Source organism: Capricornis sumatraensis, chromosome 2 (genome assembly GCF_032405125.1).
Source record: "Capricornis sumatraensis isolate serow.1 chromosome 2, serow.2, whole genome shotgun sequence".
NCBI lineage: Eukaryota > Metazoa > Chordata > Mammalia > Artiodactyla > Bovidae > Capricornis > Capricornis sumatraensis.
This window is the reverse complement of record NC_091070.1, coordinates 184,243,432-184,262,621: the sequence shown is the minus strand read 5'-3', so window position 1 is coordinate 184,262,621 and position 19,190 is coordinate 184,243,432. Positions and strand designations below refer to the sequence as shown.

General features: G+C 38.2%; 1 protein-coding gene across 3 annotated transcripts in view; it reads left to right on the top strand.

The window, feature by feature from the left end:
* The window catches only part of PATJ (PATJ crumbs cell polarity complex component), a 364,628-nt gene that overhangs the window by 233,752 nt on the left and 111,686 nt on the right, over positions 1-19,190 (top strand). For all 3 annotated transcript variants that reach the window (XM_068992464.1, XM_068992473.1, XM_068992482.1), the window contains one exon: positions 11,716-11,788. In XM_068992464.1, the coding sequence (XP_068848565.1) occupies positions 11,716-11,788 (73 nt within the window). The remainder of the gene's footprint in view (positions 1-11,715; positions 11,789-19,190) is intronic.

Here is a 19,190-nt window from a genome sequence, read left to right as displayed (position 1 = left end):
GGTACCCAGTCAACAGAAGTTCCATCTCAGCTTGTGTTTCCATAATCACCAGGGCAGAAAAGCAAACATAGTTAATCAAGTACTGGTTCCATTTTAAAGGTGAAGAAAAACACAAGCCAGAGGATTTATGAATATCCCTAATTACTATCACAGGAGACTACTGGGAGAATTACACTCCATTGTACTGTTCACCACCCGAACTGCGCTATCAAGCACAATGAATATTTCAAAGCACTGTATAGTCATTATATTTATATGAGGGATGGGTAATGTAGATGTAACACTCCAGAGTTTTTTTTTTTTTAGTTGCTCAGTCATATCTGACTCTTTGCAACCCCATGGACTGTAGCCTATCAGGCTCCTCTGTCCATGGGATTTTCCAGGCATGAGTACTGGAGTGGGTTGCCGTTTCCTTCTCCAGAGGATCTTCCCAACCCAGGGATCAAACCCGGGTCTCCCACATTGTAGGCAGATGCTTTACTGTCTGAGCCACCAGGGAAATCCACTCCAAACTTGAGTATGAAAAGTTGATCAAGTCAGAGTGAACAAACTTAGAACTCTGCACTGCATCTTCATCTTGAAGAAAATTATGAAATAAATTTATGAGTAAATTGTGACCCAGTGGAACTTTTCCCCAAGGTAGATCTGGGGATAATAGCTTGGGTATATGAGAGAAGATATTTGTGGCTTTGGGTCAAGCTATTAAAATGGGAAACACCATAACACAATAGTTAAAAGAGTAGGTTTTGAAACCAGATAGCTGGATTTTAGCCTCAGCTTGCTATTTATTAGCTTTGAGACTTTGGTCAGGTATCTTAATCTCTGTGTAAAGTAAAGAAAATAATTGTAACTACCGCATAGAGCTATTATGAAGGTTAAATGAGTTAACGTATAAAAAAGAACAGTGGTACATGGCAAGAACTCAAAAGTTATGCTTTTGGTGATCACGTTTTCCAAATCAATACATTTTGCTATGTATTACTTTTCTCGTTGTGTAACAAACTACCACAAATTTAATGGCTTAGACCAACACACATTTATTATCTGGTAGTTCAGTAGGTCAAAAGTCTGACACAGAGGGATTGGGCTCTCTATTTAACATATCACAAAGCAGAAATCAAGATGCTGGCTAGATTGACTTCTCTTCTGGAGCCTTGGGGAGAAATTCACTTCCAGGCTCATTCTTCTTAAGTTTATTTCCTTGTTGGTTCTTTTTTTTTTTTCTTTTAAACTTTTTATTTTGTCTTGGGGTATAATCAATTAATAATGTTGTGATAGTTTTAGTCGTATGTATGCATGTATCCTGGAGAAGGAAATGGCAACCCACTCCATGGCAAAACTCATGGACAGAAGAGCCTGGTGGGTTACAGTCTGTGGGGTCACAGAGTCAGGCACAGCTCAGCGTCTACTACTACTACTACTATACATGTGTCCACTCACCCCCAAACACCCCTTTCATCCAGGCTGCCCTATAACACTGAATAGAGTTCCCTGTGCTTGTCCTTGTTTTTTTTCTTCAGTTGCCATGGTTCTTTGTGACCCTATGGACTACAACATGCCAGGCTCCCCGGTCCTTCACCATCTCCTGGAGTCTGCTCAAACTCATGTCCATTGAGTCACTGAAGCTATCTAACCATCTCATTCTCTGCCCACCCTCTTCTCCTTTTGCCTTCTATCTTTCCCAGCATCAAGGAGATCTTTTCCAATGAGTCGGCTCATCACATTAGGTGGACAAATTATTGGAAATTAAGCTTCAGCATCAGTCCTTCCAATGAATATTCAGGGTTTATTACCTTTAGTATTGACTGGTTTGATCTCCTTGTAGTCCAAGAGACTCTCAAGAGTCTTCTGCACCGCAATTTGAAAGCATCAATTTTTTGGCACTCAGCCTTCTTTATTGTCCAGTGTTCATGTCTGTACCTGACAGAAAAAAACTATAACTTTGACTATACAGACCTTTGTTAGAAAAGGGATGTCTCTGCTTTTTAATATACTGTCTTAAGTTTGTCATAGCCTTTTTTCCAAGGAGCAAAAGTCTTTTAATTTCATGGTTGCCGTCACTGTCTGCAATGATTTTGGAGCCCAAGAAAAGAAAATCTGTCACTGCTTCCACATTTCCCCCTTGTATTTGCTTGTTGGTTATCCTAAAATGGATATAGCAGTGTATACATGTCCATCCCAAACTCCCAACTATCCCTTCCCTCTGTTCATTCCCGCTGCAACCATAAGTTCATTCTCTAAGTCTGTGAGTCTCTTTCTGTTTTTTAAGTTCATTTGTATCATTTCTTTTTAGATTCCATGTATAAGGGATTCATACAATATTTCTCCTCTGTCTGACTTACTTCACTCAATATGACAACCTCTGGGTCCATCCATGTTGCTGCAAATGGCCTTATTTCATTCTTTTTCTTGTTTGAGTAATACTCTATTGTATACATGTACTACATTTTCTTTATCCATCCCTCTGTCAGTTGACATTTAGGCTGCTTCCATGTCTTGGCTGTTGTAAACAGTGCTGTAGTGAACGTTGGGTGCCGGGGTCCAGCCCCAGTGGATACAGGGTGATTCGAAGGTGGGGACGGAGTCGGCGTCCTTGGAAAAATACATATTTAATTACAGATATATAGAGAGATTAGAAACAGATAGTGTAGTAGGAAAATTAGTGGAGAAAAAGAGGCTGACTAACTTGGTTTACATGGAATAGCATCCATGCTCCAGATGGGAATTCAGCCAGAGAAACAGAGAGCAAGAAAGAAACAATATGGGGGAATCAGTCTTTTCAGAAACTGATCCGATTTCTTTATTTTGGGGTTTGCTTATGTACCTTCTGTTACACATAGGGATGAATACAGAGTCACGCGGGGGTCAGCAGTCCTGACCTTTATCAAAATCAGGTGCTTCACATAAAAAGGTCGTAGGGATTTTACATCATCTTCTGGCCATGAGTGAGACCTGCTGACATTTTATGATCCTTTCTTTCTGATAACCAAAAAACTTATTTCTTCCAAGGGTGTTTTTTCTTAAACCAGGCACCGCCCTCCAAATAAAGTTACATTCCTATAGGGTGAGGGTTTAGTGAGTCACAATCAAGAAAGGAATTTATTTAACCCAAGGTTAACATGATTAATCTTAAAGGTTAATACTTATTTCTCCTATATGCTTAAAGGTTAATACTTATTTCTCCTATATGTTAGTTATATCATTATAAGGGCAGGGAATATGGAGATTTAGCAGCAAACTTCAGCCCAACAAATGAAAGTCCTTTCACCAATGCTCCCCTTAAGATCTATTTAGTCTTAAGATAGTGATAAAGTTACATTTTTACATAGCAAGGACACAGTGATTTATAACAAAGTACAGTGATCTATTACAAAAGAGAAAATTCATTAACTCAAAAAGTCTAGTATTGCTAACTTTAAAAACGACTATATTTCCTTTTCTATATTCCAAATACGTTGATTAATATATTCCCAGGTGCCTAAGGATATGGAGGCCTGGTGGCAATCATTGACTCAACAATGAGAAAAGCCCTATGCTAATTAAGACTTTCAAAATACTCCAAAACTCTCTGTGCTGTTTATGGTTGAGAGGTAGTAAACAATCACGTGTGTAGTGGCAGGAGTATGGATAATCCTGTCACACAAGCTAGTCTGTCAGCAGAGAGGTTTGACCTAAGACATCCTTGTTACACTCAGGGCAGGGAATTAGCAGCAGTTATTGACACAACAAATGAAAAACTCTTCACCAATATAATTCCTAACCAACCCATTATACTAATAATTTCTAACTCCCCAAAAGAATTTGCCTTTAGTAAGTCTAAAACATCTCGTGCCTCTCAGGTTGGGAGGCTGTAAACAATCACATGTGTCTGGACGAACCTATACAGGCGGGCTAGATAACCTTCAGAGGAGTCCGTAAGCGGAAACACTCTTGTCACGCCCAAGAATTTTTATTGACTTGGAGCTGCAAGTTAACTCCTTCTCCGAGAGAAATGGTTATGGGGGAGAGCCCCCCGTAAAGTCAGAGGTGTAGGTGAGAGCATAAAACAGACTCTGGTTTTGGGGTTAGATGCTCAGGAACAGGGGGTTTCCTGAGGCTTGATCACGCCTTTGTGTATGCCAAGCCTTCCTCATGACCTTTGCCATGGGCGGAGTTCCTCACGCTGGCCCCTGGCAGTTGGGGTGCTTATATCTTTTCCCCACTCCAGTATTCTTGCCTGGAGAATCCCCTGGACAGAGGAGCCTGGTGGGCTACAGTCCACTGGGTCACAAATAGTCGGACATGACTGAAGCAACTTAGCATTCACCCACACATATCCTTTTAGATCAGGTTTTGGTACAGTATGGAGGTTCCTTGTTGGTTCTTAGTTGGAGATTTCTCTTAGTTTTTAACGGTCATTCACATTATTTGTCATGAGGCCCCTTTTATCCTCAAGCCAGAGATGATACTTGTAATCTCTGACTTTCTATCTCCGACCTCCTGACATTCCTTAGAATTCTTGTAGGTCAGCCTACTAACTTTAGAGATCAAGACAATCTCTAAAGTTAGTAGGCTCCAAAAAGTGAAATTTCCAGATTTAAAGGAGACATGTGATTAGGTCTTGCCCAACATGGTAATCTGCCTTTATCTTAAGGTCATCAGTGCTATGTAATATAACCTAATCATGGAAGTGAAATTCATCCTATTTACAACCGATAAGCCAGAAGGCAGGTGTCTTGGGAGACCTCTTAGAATTCTGCCCAATACATATTGCATGATTTTTACCAATGTGAATATAACAGCATTGAATTGACATCAGGATCCAGAATATATCTTTGTCATAAATATAAATATATTCTGCAAACAAAAAACTGAAATTGGGTATGTTCCTAGTATCCTTTTGGAGAAAAACTACACTGATAGTTCCTAGATAGAAATTCCACTGTCATAATTGTCTGTTTACTTAGCTGTGTTCCTCACTAATTGCTAACATCATCAAAGGTAGGAATCATGTTTTATTCATCTTTGTTTTCATAACATAAATATTTGTTAAATAAACCAATGAATATATTCAAAATAAATTCAGAGCTATATTGTTGAGCTGCAATCAATTAAACTCTAGCTAGCGTAAATTAAAAGAAGAATTTATTGTAAGAATGCAAGGATATCTTGTGGACTCTTAAGAATAAGTCGTGCAGCTGAGACTCTGAAGAGAAGGAACCAGAGCAACTCCAGAGACATCACCAGAAGGAAGTTCTAACCTCATTGTTTAGTGAGGTATTTTCTAGATACCACACTCTTGAGTCCCTGAGTCTGTTCTAAATTTTCAGCCCCTGGGAGAGAGAATCTCATCTGCTTAAAATGAGACAGATGTCTGCTTCTTAAATCCACTGAAGGTGAGGTCAGCTGTTAGTGTTACAAAGTATAGACCATCCACGTAATCACTGTGAGTTGGGCAGACACCCCAAGAAATGTTCATTAATTTGTTAAGTACCAATTGCTGGCTGACTGCAGCCAGCACATTGTCACTAATTGGTGAAGAAGCTTGGAAAGCATAGGGCACACCTTTGATAGTTCTGCTTCATATCTTTTCCTGCTTGTTAAGACCTCTTTTACTCAACAGACATTTATAGCATACTTACTCTCTCCTAGGTGTTCTGCTACAAGCAGAGGACATAAAGAAATAAGACCCTATGTCTGTGTTTAAAAAGGAGAGAGAATAGCACAAATAATTTTAATAGAGCATGGCAAGTCCAGTGATAAGGACATACCTATATAGGCTTCCATAACTTGGAAATCTCACTTTTTTCCATGATAGAAGTCAACTGTCTGTCTGCCAACAGCTGTTACATCCTCAACAGGGAATGTAAATTGGTGTAGCTGCTCTAGAAAAAAGAATGGAAGTTCCTCAAAAAACTAAAAATAGAGTTGCTATATGACCCTGCAATCCCACTCCTGGGCATGTATCCAGAGAAAACTATAATTCAAAAAGATGAATGCACCCCAGTGTTCATTGTAGCACTACTTACAATAGCCAAGACATGGAAACAACCCAAATATCCATTCATAGATAAATGGATAAAGAATATTTATACAATGGAATATTACTCAGTCATCAAAAAGGATGAAACAATGTCATTGGGAACAACATGGATGGACCTAGAGATTACATTCTAAATGAAGTCAGAAAGAAAAAGACAAATACCACACTGAGGTCACTTATATGTGGAATGTAAAATATAACTCAAATAAACTTATCTACAAAGCAGAAACAGACTCACAGACACTGAGAACAGACTTGTGGTGGCCAAGGGGATAGGGCTTTGGAGAGAGATGGATTGGGAGTTTGGGATTCACAGATGCGAGGTGTTATATAGAGAATAAACAATCAAGCCCTAATATATAGCACAAGGAACTATATTCAGTATTCTATAATAATAGAAATTACATCATGGAATAATATCATAATAGAAAAGAATAGAAAAAAGGATGTATATATATCTATATTATATATATATGCATATATATAATCTCCCCTCTGGATATAAGCAGGATTATATGGCAACTCTGTTTTTAGTTTTTTGAGGAGCCTCTATGAATAACCATATTCATATAACTGTATCACTTTGCTTTGTAGTAGAAATTCATACAACATTGTAAATCAAGTATGCTTCAATAAAATGAACTTTTAAAAAGGTACAAATCATGCAAAATAAATAAATGAAAATACCAGCAAATAATTTCAACTACAGTTTCTGATTATGTGCTGTATGGGGCGCCAAGATATAAGAAATTTGTGTTGATTATACTGGAAATGAAAAGTTAATTATGAAGCAAACAGATTTCATTCCTTGTGAATCATGGACTATGAGAGGTCAGAGGATCCCCAGAAGTCTTTCAGGCTAACTGCCCTTGTGAAGCATAACTGCTTTCTCTCCTTTAGTTTCCCTCTTCCCACTTCTTTCTCTTTAAAATTGTTGTCTTGTTTGTCATACAGAGTGAAGTAAGTCAGAAAGAGAAAAACAAATATCATATATTAATACATATATATGGAGAAGGCAATGGCACCCCACTCCAGTACTCTTGCCTGGAAAATCCCATGGATGGAGGAGCCTGGTGGGCTGCAGTCCATGGGGTCGCAAAGAGTCAGACATGACTGAGCGACTTCACTTTGACTTTTCACTTTCATGCATTGGAGAAGGAAATGGCAACCCACTCCAGTATTCTTGCCTAGAGAATCCCAGAGATGGGGGAGCCTGGTGGGCTGCTGTCTATGGGATCACACAGAGTCAGACACGACTGAAGCGACTTAGCAGAAGAAGAAGAATACATATATATGGAATGCAGAAAAATGGTACTATGAACCTATTTGCAGGGCAGGAATAGAGACACAGATGTAGAGAACAAATTTGTGGACACCAGAGGGAGAAGGAGAGGGTGGGATGAATTGAGAGAATGAGAGTGACATCAATACACTACCATGTGTAAAATAGCTAGCTAGTGGGAAGCTACTGTATAGAACAGGGAGCTCAGCTCAGTGCTCTGTGATGACGCAGAGCGGTGAGATGGGGACAGTGGGAGGGAGGCCAAGAGAGAGTGGATATATGTGTGTATATATATATATACACACACACACACACACATACACATATATAGCTGATTCACATTGTTGTACAGCAAAAACTAATACAACATTGTAAAGCAATTATTATTATTAGGGACTCCCCTATAGCTCAGATAGTAAAGAATCTGCCTGCAATGCAGGCGACATGGGTTCCATCTCTGGGTGGGGAAGATCCCCTGGAGGAGGGTATAGCAACCTTCTCCAATATTCTTGCCTGGAGAATCCCATGGACAGAGGGGCCTGGCAGGCCACAGTCCATAGGATCACAAAGAGTCAGACGTGACTAAGCGACCAACACACACAAAGCAATTATACTCCAGTTAAAAAAAATCACTCCCCTGATGACAGTGTCTGTGAACACTCACTCATGAGTGGATTGTGAAGGATTATGAACTGTAACTTCTTACAGCTTTCCTCTCTCCACTGAAGTTTTCTATTCTGTGAGGTTTAAAAAAATTAATATGGACTTTAAAAGCCATTAAAGTCATACTATTTGGGGGGAAATTATTAAATTATGAAGTGATAACTTGGTCCAGTTAATCATTATTTCTCAATAAAAACTTATGTGGAGCTATATTTTTAATGCCTGTAACCTTTGAAAGAGATATGAAAGGCCATCTGCTTAATTACTGCCAAATTCTGCCCCATGGGCTCTGAATCTGGAGCAGACATGTCCTGTTGGCTTTCAGTTCTAAGCTAGAGCTAAGCTCTATTGTGTTACTCCCTGGGGGAAACTGAGTGGGAAAGGAAATCACCTCTGGGAAAATGCTGTTACTTACCCAGGGGTGACTGATTGCTTCTTCTGTGTATGAGAAAACTGCTGAGAAATAGATTGTACTCCCTGAAAAAAACAGCCATCTCTTAACATAATAGTGCATGCTTAAGGCATCTATAATGCTGTCAGAAGAAACAGACATATTCTTCATGCTCTATGTCACTCTGTGATTTTAGTTTTCTCCCTTTTGCTTTGGTTTGGCTGGTGTGCTAGATAATTCAAGAATTTTAAAAGGTTAAAGCCCAGCTCAATGGACATGAATTTGAGTAAACTCCGGGAGTTAGTGATGAACAGGGAGGCCTGGCATGCTGTAGTCCATGGGGTCACAAAGAGTCGGACACAACTGAGCAACGGAACTGACTGACTGAAAGCAAGAAATGGGACCTAGACCTCATCTCTTTATGTTCTGCCTTATTCCAAAAGAATTTTTGTCAGCTTAGAAGTTTTACAGTTCATCCTACTTACTTAAGAGGTCAGGAAACTGATTTTCTTAGAAGTGATTTCCCCAAAATCTTAAAGTCAGTGGTAGTTCTAGAACTGAAACTACTTCCATCTCCTTATTGAAATTAGTGATCGTTACATTATTTATTTTATTTTTATTTTTTTTATTTAGACTGCACGGGGTCTTCATTGTAGTGCACAAGCTCCTCTAGTTACAGTGCATGGGCTTTCTCTGATTATAGCATGCAGTCATTAGCTGCATCATGCCAGCTTATTTGCAGTATTTGCCATCTTAGTTCCCAGGATCAAACTGGGCCTCCTTCATTGGAGTGCAGAGTGTTATCCACTTGACCACTAGGCAAGTCCCTTAAAATAACTGTGTTTAGTAAGTCCCCTACATAAGAATCTTCAAGTTGTGAACTTTCAAAGATGTAAATGTGCTTTCCATCACTGTCAGCCATGAGCGAAACTGCAGCTTGCCCTCTGTCTGCTATTGCTGACGATCCTTCAGCTTTCCTGTCTCCCATCTCCTCTCTCTCCTCTAGTTAGTAGCTCTTCTTGCCTGTTCACTTGATGCCAGCCCCTGTATGGCAGCTGTAAAAAGTATTACTATACTTTTTAAGGTACTATACTGTAAGATTAAATGTATTTTCTTTATTTTTGTATTTTTTAATATATTTTTGTGAAAAGTATTATAAACCTATTACAATACAGTATTATATAGCCAATTATGTTAGTTGGATACCTAGGCTTTGTTGAACTTCAAACAAATTGGACTTAATGAAAGTGTTCTAGGAACAGAACTCATTTACATGTAGGGCACTTACTGTACAGACAGTTGACCAGGCACTGTGTTTGCCTTAGGTGATGTAATAGTAGGAAGGTTATGAGTCCTGTCCTTGGAGTGCTTACTGTCTAAGGTGAAGACAGATTTGAAACCAATGTGCATACAAACCAGTTAAGTAAACTGTGAAAGTAAACAGATCTAGGATTATAGATAGGTGCTATAAGCATATAGTGAAAGTCATGGAATGCTTGTTTCCAGAAATTACATTTATTGTGACCTATGGAAAAGAAATTTTAAAAAAATCAGACAAAGGATTTGAGCACCAAGCATTCAGAACAAAAAAGAGGACTAGAAAAGGCCATGAGGTGGATGGAGCTTGGCTCAGCTGAGAAATGGAAAGAAGGCCTGTGTAGCTGGGTTTGAGAAGTGAGAACAAGACAAGTTCAAAGATGGGGGCTGGGGCCAGATTCATCAATGCCTGATAACTTCCCTAACAATTCTGTACTTGATCCTCATGCATTAAGGAATCATAGGAAGATCTTAAGCAGGGGTTAGAAATATAATCAGATTTATATTTTAGAACTGTAATAACTGCTGGGTGAAGAATGGACAGAGGATGAAGAGTATAAGTAGGGAGACCAAATAGGAGGTTTTTACTTTAATTCAGAAAAAAAAATGATGATAACTTGTACTAGGATAGATGGAAAGAAATGCAAACATTCAAGATACATTTTAAAGGTTGAATCAATAAGACATCTTGATGGATTGGGTATACAGTTGAGGGGTGAGAGTTCAAGAATGACTTTAGGTTCCTGGTTAAACAATTGGGTGAATATTGTTGATATTTACTAAGCTGTGGAGGAAGTTGACTATGGAATCCTTTGGGAACTGAGTGGGACAAAGAACTCTGTTTTATTTAAAATATTGCTAAGACCTCTAGTGGAATATAATGTAGGTGTTGGGTTTGCAGATCCTAGGTACAGAAAAATATCTAAGCTAAATGTGAATTTGGAAGATATCAATATATAGTTTTTTAATTAAGGGAAATAAACATAGTTGAGATTATTGAGAAGGATGAGTAGGGTATAGATTTAATATAAAGAAAGGCATTTCAGGTAAAGGCAGTGATGTGATTAAAGCCTCAAAGTAGGAATGACATCGACCAATGGATCTTTTTCCAATTGGAGAGACATAAAAAATAAAATGTGAAAAGTGCATCTGAGTGCCCTCCTAAATCAGGCAACGGTTGTCATATGTACACCGAACATGGAGATCTGTGAACAGTCTTGGATCTTTGCACACCAGTAAGAAGTCTCTTTGTTTTATATTGTGAAACCTAAAGTTCACATAAATCTGAAGATAATTATTTTGGTCCTGTGAAGTGAATAAACAGTAAAAGACAGATCTCCTACAGAACCGCTGCCTACATACCATTTCTAGTAATGTAGTGGAAGTAAGCCCAAACCATCAGAACTGGTATTGATGTTGTTCTGTTCCTGACCCCCAGTAATGAAGTTTCAGCTCCCACTTCTTCTGCACCAGTTAGGGTAATGAGGAGAAGAATGAACTTAATCCACAAAGCACTGTCTGTCTGGATCTCTGTTCTCCCCATCCATTACTCCTCCTCACACAGTCTGCCCATGCAAGAACTGTCATATACGTCCCATCATCCTTCATATGGCAGAACAAAGCTAGGAGCCAAGTGAGGAGGCTGGGAATCTTTCCAGTTCAAAGAACAAAATGCTCTAGACATTAATAGGCCCAGAGGTTACACCCGCCCTGATGAAAATTTTATACTCCTCGGTGTTGAAAGAGTTGGTACCTTTCCAAAAGTATCCTCTGCAGCACCTGACTTACCAAGCAGAAACTGGCCAACTTCTAGCATCATCATTCTTTGTCACTAATAATTGTATCTTAGATTCCCTTGAGTAATACATCTCTGTTTGTGCCTAATGGCTTTGCATGCTTGAAACCAGTGTATATTTACATTTTTAAAAATTCTGCAGTGCTGTGTGTGCATTTTCAACTGAGAACTGAGGAAATGATTCTAATTTGAGCCAAAATTTAGCATTTGCTGTGTATTGATTCTGCTTATTTTAACGTTTGCAGAAATGAAGACGCAGTCAATCAGATGGCCGTTACTCCCTTTCCATTACCATCAAGTTCCCCAACTTCTATTGAGGTAAGATAACTCCTGATTAGCGCTTAGTGACTGAGTTACATGGATTTTCAGTATCTGGTATTCCAAACTCAGAGTTTATTAGCTGGGGAGTTTCCCTAATTAAAATATGAAGTATTTGAGGTATAATTGTAAAGTAATATAAATCAATGTTTTTTAAAAAAAACACATTAGAACTTAATCATATCAGTACTGCCTTCCTCAAAATTCCTGAAGTTTCATTCTAGATATGCTCCTGCTGCTAAGTCGCTTCAGGCGTGTCTGACTCTGTGTGACCCCATAGACAGCAGCCCGCCAGGCTCCTCCATCCATGGGATTTTCCAGCAATTTGTCCTAATTAAAGATTTCAGAATTTATTAGAAAATTCTCTTTTTTAATGACTGTATTGTACCTTTCTTTATGGTTTCAAAACTCTTTAATACTATGGTTTTGCGTGTCTTTAAATACTTTCATCTATTAATGAAGAAATTACTAATATTTCAAGATTGCTAACATAGTGATCTGCTTCTAGAGATGAATGGATGGATGGATGGTTAGATATATAGATTAATTAACTAAGAGATTCTCTGCTGAGAGAACATTACATACTCTTCTCATTTTTTACTTATTAATATTAAAAAGCAGAGACATTACTTTGTCAACAAAGGTCTATCTAGTCAAGGCTGTGGTTTTTCCAGTAGTCAGGTATGGATGTGAGAGCTGGACTATAAAGAGAGCTGAGTGCCGAAGAATTGGTGCTTTGGAACTGTGGTGTTGGAGAGGGCTCTTGAGAGTCCCTTGGACTTCAAGGAGATCCAACCAGTACGTCCTAAAGGAGATTGGTCCTGGGTGTTCACTGGAAGGACTGATGTTGAAGTTGAAGCTCCAATACTTTGGCCACATGATGTGAAGAGCTGACTCATTGGAAAAGACCCCGATGCTGGGAAAGATTGAGGGTAGGAGCAGAAGGGGACAACAGAGGATGAGATGGTTGGATGGCATTACCGACTCAATGGACTTGGGTTTGGGTAGACTCTGGGAGTTGGTGATGGACAGGGAGGCCTGGTGTGCTGCAGTTCATGGGGTCACAAAGAGTCAGACACGACTGAACTGAACTGAACTGATTATTTTTAATTCCCACAATGCATATTTATTATAACTAATCAAACAATGCAGTGTTAGAAAATTTGATTTTCCTTTCCATACTTCCTCGAGCAAGTTAATATTTACTGTTTAGCATCTTTCCATACTTTTTCCTTTGCTTCCATAACAAAATGAACTGTATGAATAGTGCCCCTTTTAGTAAATATTTGATTGTATAATGCTCATTCTTTCCATTCAACAAATAGTCAGTGAGTGCATATTACATGTCAGGTACTCTTAAGGGTATTAAATGTCTAGTTATGAATCAAACGGATAAGGCTCCCTGCCATGGTTCAGCTTACATTCCAGTGAGAAGATTAACTAGCAAACACATAAATAAACTTAGAGAATTATCAGATAGTGTTCAGTGTCTTGCAGATAATTAAAATTACAATAGGGAATGTGGCTTGTGACCACTTTGATTGGTTACAGGGAAAGCTTCATAGACAAGGTAAAATTTAAATAAAATCAAAATGATAAGAAGGAGCCAGACGTGCAAAAATTAGGAGGGAGAGCTCTCTCTGCAGAGGGAACAACAATAACTCTCAAGTGAGAATGAGCTAGAGGGTACATTGGGAGCCTGGGGAGTGGTGGGCTAGGATGAGAGGGAGGCAGTGTGAGGTGGGAGGGAGAGAAGAGTTTGATGAGTCAGTCAGAAGCTCAGGTTTTAGTCTGTGTGCAGTAGAAGCCACTGGGTATTTTTTAACAGGGAGTGAGGTGACCTGAAACAGTCTACCAGGTAGAGAATGGACTCTAAGAAGGCAAAAGTAACATGCTAGGCAGCAGACACACACAGACGGCAGGAGCCCAGGCAAGACCTAATCGCAGTTAGATGAGGTGTTGGTGTTGGAAGCAAAGCTGATTGTTGATGTTTTGGATGTTGTGTGTGTGTTAATCACTCAGTCTTGTGACACTAGACAGGTGAACTTGAGTGGTTACAGTAACTTCTTGTACTTCATAAGGTTAAGAATAAATGGGAGAATGAGGAGACGATATCTATATCTGTAGATATCTTGTGCCAGGTACATGGTGAAGTGAAGTGAAAGTGGCTGAGTCGTGTCCAACTCTTTGCGACCCCATGGACTGTGTACAGTCTGTGGAATTCTCCAGGCCAGAATACTGGAGTGGGTAGCCTTTCCCTTCTCCAGGAGACCTTCCTAACCCAGGGATCAAATCTAGGTCTCCTGCATTGCAGGCAGATTCTTTACCAGCTGAGCCACCAGGGAAGCCCAAGAATATTGGAGTGGGTAGCCTATCCCTTCTCCAGCAGATCTTCCCGACCCATGGTAGCTACCCAGTAGATGTTAGTACTTAGTTACTAATTCATTTGTGTTTACAGAATGTCATCCAAGTCCTTTTTTTAGATGGGAGGAGGTTAATACTTAATAGAGTAATTTTTCCTATAATATTGTTAGTTACAAATTTTCCCATCAAAATAGCATCCCCTTGGAACTGAATTTTTCATTTATCGCCCATACTTTTTCTCAGTACAATGATCAAGGAAACCGGTCTGTCATCACACTGTAAATCTACTATGAGATCCAGCTCCTATATTTCAGAATGAGTAAAGGTATAGTGTTGGTGTCAACATTTAATTTGAGAGGACCATTTCTGAGGTCTCTGGTTTCTTTTGTTTTCTTTCTTTCAGAAATGACTTCTAATATTAGCTGTGTATTTTCTCTAGTTTAGTCCCAGCCAAATGATTTCTGCTACCTTCCTGTTGACAGGGCAACCACTTAGAAGAGGATGATTGAACATAGTACCTACTGTGTTAAACACTATCTTGAATGCATTGTCCCAAGTCCTGTTTACATTCATACCTCTGAGAGACAGTATTATTATTTCCACTTTATAGAAGAAGAAACTGAGGTCTAGAGAGGCTGTGTAGCATACCCATATGCCCAGAGGCAGCTGTTATTCAGCATTAGTTTCCTCATCTGTCCCTGGGAGTGTTACCACCAAACCTTCATAGATTTGCAGAGAGTAAAGGAAGTAATGTATATAAAGCATTTAGTACAGCTCATGGCACAAAGTAAACACTCAATAAAGGTGAACTATTTATTCTAATATTTAAATGCATTATTCAATATTAGCTACTATTTTCCTCTTTAAAATTGTGCTAACCACAGAAATTATTCTCATTATTCAATTACCTGTTTTAAAAAAGTGCCTTTTACTTTTATTTATACATAGCAGAATCAATAATAAGTCAGAAAAATAATTTGTATTCTGAAAATTTTAAATATTGGTTTTATTTTTGAATAAAGACCAAAAATAGGTATAAAATATAAATAATCAGTATTAAGTTTCAAGAGCCTTATCACAATTCTTAAATATGAATATGCCATTATTTAATTTTCCAAAATAGATCATATTAGACATTTAAATTTGTTAATAAATAATTCTTTTCTCTAAAATAATGTGCTATGTGATACTTGTATTGCATTTTCACAATGAATTATATAATAAAGAGTTGTTTCTTTATTATATTTATTTATAAATATTTATTTACTTTATTAAAGTTCAGTTTCTTTCTGGACTTTTGGCCTCTGATAACTGTCACCAAATTCCGAGTGACAGCCACCCTGCAGGTGGTATCTGAGGTACTATGTAGGACTGCTCTGGGCTATAACACTTCCTTATCCCTTCCATTCACTCGGGTACCCCCTCACTGTGCCGTTTTCCTTTGCAGCAGTTTCCAGTAAGTACTTAAGCATAATTCATATCAGATGTATTATTGAGAGAACCAGCCCATTTAACCAAAGAGATGAAGTACAGCCATATGATTGTGAATTTGAACCTGACATCATAATTCCACATAATTGAATAGCACTTTTATTAAACGCTAATGGGACCTCATATTTGTTCTTTTATTGAACAAATATTTATTGAGCTCTTATTATGTCTCAAGGACTGTTCTAGACACTGAGACTATAGCAGAGAACAAAATCTCTTCGTGCAGTTGTGTGCTAGCAGAGTGAACAAGAGTACTGGTTGAATACTGAACAAGAAAACATGAGTTCTTGTTTCAGCTCTACCAATCATCTGCTGGGCTTCTGACCTCCATGAATATACTTAACCTTGCCAAGTCTGCCTTTTTCTGTAAAGCAGATTAATAGCCTTCCCTGCCTGTGTGAACAGGTAGCTATGAGGATTGAATACTAAATGTAGGTAAAAGTATTTTATAATCCACACAGCTCTATACATATGTAAGGGATTATTAGCATTTCTGCTGCTCTACTTTTGGCAGTTGTAATATTGTTGGGGCACTTACAGAAGTGATTAAGAACATAAACTTGGAAGTTGATAGATTTGAACCCTAATTGTTGCTTTGACATTCACTAGCAGAATGAACCTGAAACTTAAGCTCAATAAGCTTGTGTTTCTTTACTTTTAAAAGGCATTTGATAGTAATAATTTTCTAGATTTCTTAGAAGAGCTGAATAATGTTTATAAAACTTTTAGCATTGTTCTTGGCACACACTAAGAACTCACCATAGTTGTGGCTGTACTTGTATTGCACAGGCCTCTAGCAGGACTCTCAGCCTCCGGCATCTTTGGTATTCAGCAGTTAAAAACATTTAATGTAGGATTTCTTTTCTTCTTGTATTTGTCTTCTTGATCAAATATTTTTAATACCCTTTTCTTGCTTATCAGAGCTGTATTTCAAAATCTTGTTTCAAGGTTATAATTAAGGCTTTATACTTGCCTCCACTAATCACCCGTCTTTTCTCACTAGTGCGAGTGCAGGGGCACTCACATATACATGTGTTGAATTTTCCCTCCTTATGCTTTTGTTCCTGTTGTTTCTACCTAGGTTGCGTTCCCACTTCCTCTTTATTAGTTAATAACCTTTACTCATTCATTGACTTTATTAATTCATAAGTCCTTGGAGAATCGCTTTTTTGAATCCTCTTTCCAAGTTTTCTATGACTTAAAATGAATAAAACAATGTACATAGATTAATAAACAGAGCACCTGAAATACAAGTGCTCAAAACCATGAGATACTATTCTTATGACCAACTTCATCCCACACTGTTCCCTTTGGGAATCTTTACTCCCTTCATAGTTAAGTAACACTCATGATTCTTTTAAAAAGTAAAAATTTCCCCTTTTTCTTTATGTGACATCACTTGAGCATATAGAAAAAGAAAGACCCATTTCTAAATGGGTTTATCAATTAGGATTCTGTCACTTTTCCTTCCCTTGTTATCACCATGTTTTATTATAATAATGTAGGACTGTAAACACCGCACTAAATTGTATTCTTTTTTAGGGCCAGGCTTATTGTCTCCCTGATCACTGAATCCTCAGTGCTTAACATGTAGCACTTGCTTAATAAATGTTTGTAGAATAAGTGAATGGCTTTCCTACTGTATCCTTGATGCTTCATTTTAGTGTTGCATACTTACTTCTTACTGATTCAATTCATTCCATTACTCGCCAAATACCTACTTTGTAGAACATAAAAGAATTAATTGCACAAGTCTCTAGACTCAAAGAACTTGCAGTCTAACATGAGAAATAACACATGTATGTTACTAAAATAAGGTGTCCTCAGAGATACAGTTTTAGGAGGAGTTCACAGAAGATGAATACCAGAAGATGTTCTCCTGGTAGGAGAACAGATATATTGAATTTTAAAATATGAATATGGTTAGATAAGAATGTAGGAACAGCACAACCAAAAGCCCAGAAATAAGAAAAATCAGGGTGTGGAAAGGGGAGAATACAATAGGTACGTGAAAGAGAGTAATAGAGGATGGAATTGAAAAAATAAATTGAGGTCAAATGAGAGAGACTTGAATGTAAATCTCAGAAGGACTGGATGTTATGCATTAGGTATTTGGAGCTGTTGAAGGTGTTTTGAATAATGAAATAGTCTGATCAGGGCTCTACTCCAGATAGCTTAGTCTAATAGCAAAGTCAAAAGTGTTTTGACATTAGAAACCCAATTAGGAGGTTACTGCTATAGTGTCTCCTAAGAGTTATGAGGACTCGTGTATACTTGGGAGTCAAGATGTTTATTCCATTCCTCCACAAAGCAGGCAGAATCTTTTAGATTATCTTTATTGAAGAAAGAACCTTCATTTTCTTTTTGTTTCAGAAGTTGTGCTTTTTTGAATACCAAGTGAGATGAAACAGACTTCATAAAGAATGGAGAGGTTGATTACCCAGGGAATCCTATTAGCATAATTTCCATTTAATCTTTTATTGTGTATTGCCTTTCTGGAATTCTGAATAGCCTTGAAAATATGGTCACAATTAGGGATAGGAGAAAGAAATTTAATTTGTCACATCAAGCAAACATGACTTTGCAGAAAGAAATATTGGTGAACTTAGGTGGCTGGCGATGAAACTAATAAATCATTTTTTGGGTTTTTTTGAAGGGAGTATTGGATTTATGAAATATGGGGATGACAAAATTTAAACTAACTTAAGTTTCATTTTGGGGAAAAAAGAGTTTTTAATTATATCAGAGAGGTATAGTTGCTAGGGTTTATTATTAATTTTGCTTGCTGATAAGTCACTTCAGCCGTGTCTGACTCTGTGCGACCCCATAGACGGCAGCCCACCAGGCTCCCCCGTCCCTGGGATTCTTCAGGCAAGAACACTGGAATGGGTTGCCATTTCCTTCTCCAATGCATGAAAGTGAAAAGTGAAAGTGAAGTCACTCAGTCATGTCCGACTCTTAGCGATCCCACAGACTGTAGTCCACCAGGCTCCTCCACCCATGGGATTTTCCAGGCGAGAGTACTGGAGTGGGGTGCCATTGCCTTCTGCCATTAATTTTGTTTAGTAAAATCTTAAAAGGAAAACAGTTGTATATACTGATATGCTCCTTTGTCATGTTAAATAAGGAGAGGAGGAAAGAAACAACACTATGTCACTTTTATCTCATCAGAAGTGTTTTTCTAATCCACAGTAATATCCTTAACTAATTTAACTTTCATTGATAGTCTACTCTTAAATAAAATAGAAATTCCTACTGTCAACGTTCTCAGTGTCTAGTTGGTGAAAACTATAGACATTTAGTGGGTATGAGAAAAAGTAGTACAAAAAATATAAAATTTATCATCACTTTATGTAGAAGATCTTGGAGGAACCCACTGCAGGAAGTTTAAAACTTTCAGAGGGTTTGGAAGAGACTTCTCAGTAGAGATTGAATAGCATTTATCAGTCCTTTTTTGGTGACTCTGGAGTGGGGGGTGGGGGAGGTGGTAAAGTCTATGTTAAATGTATGAACCATGAGCCTTGCCGTTTCCTTTCATTTATCTATA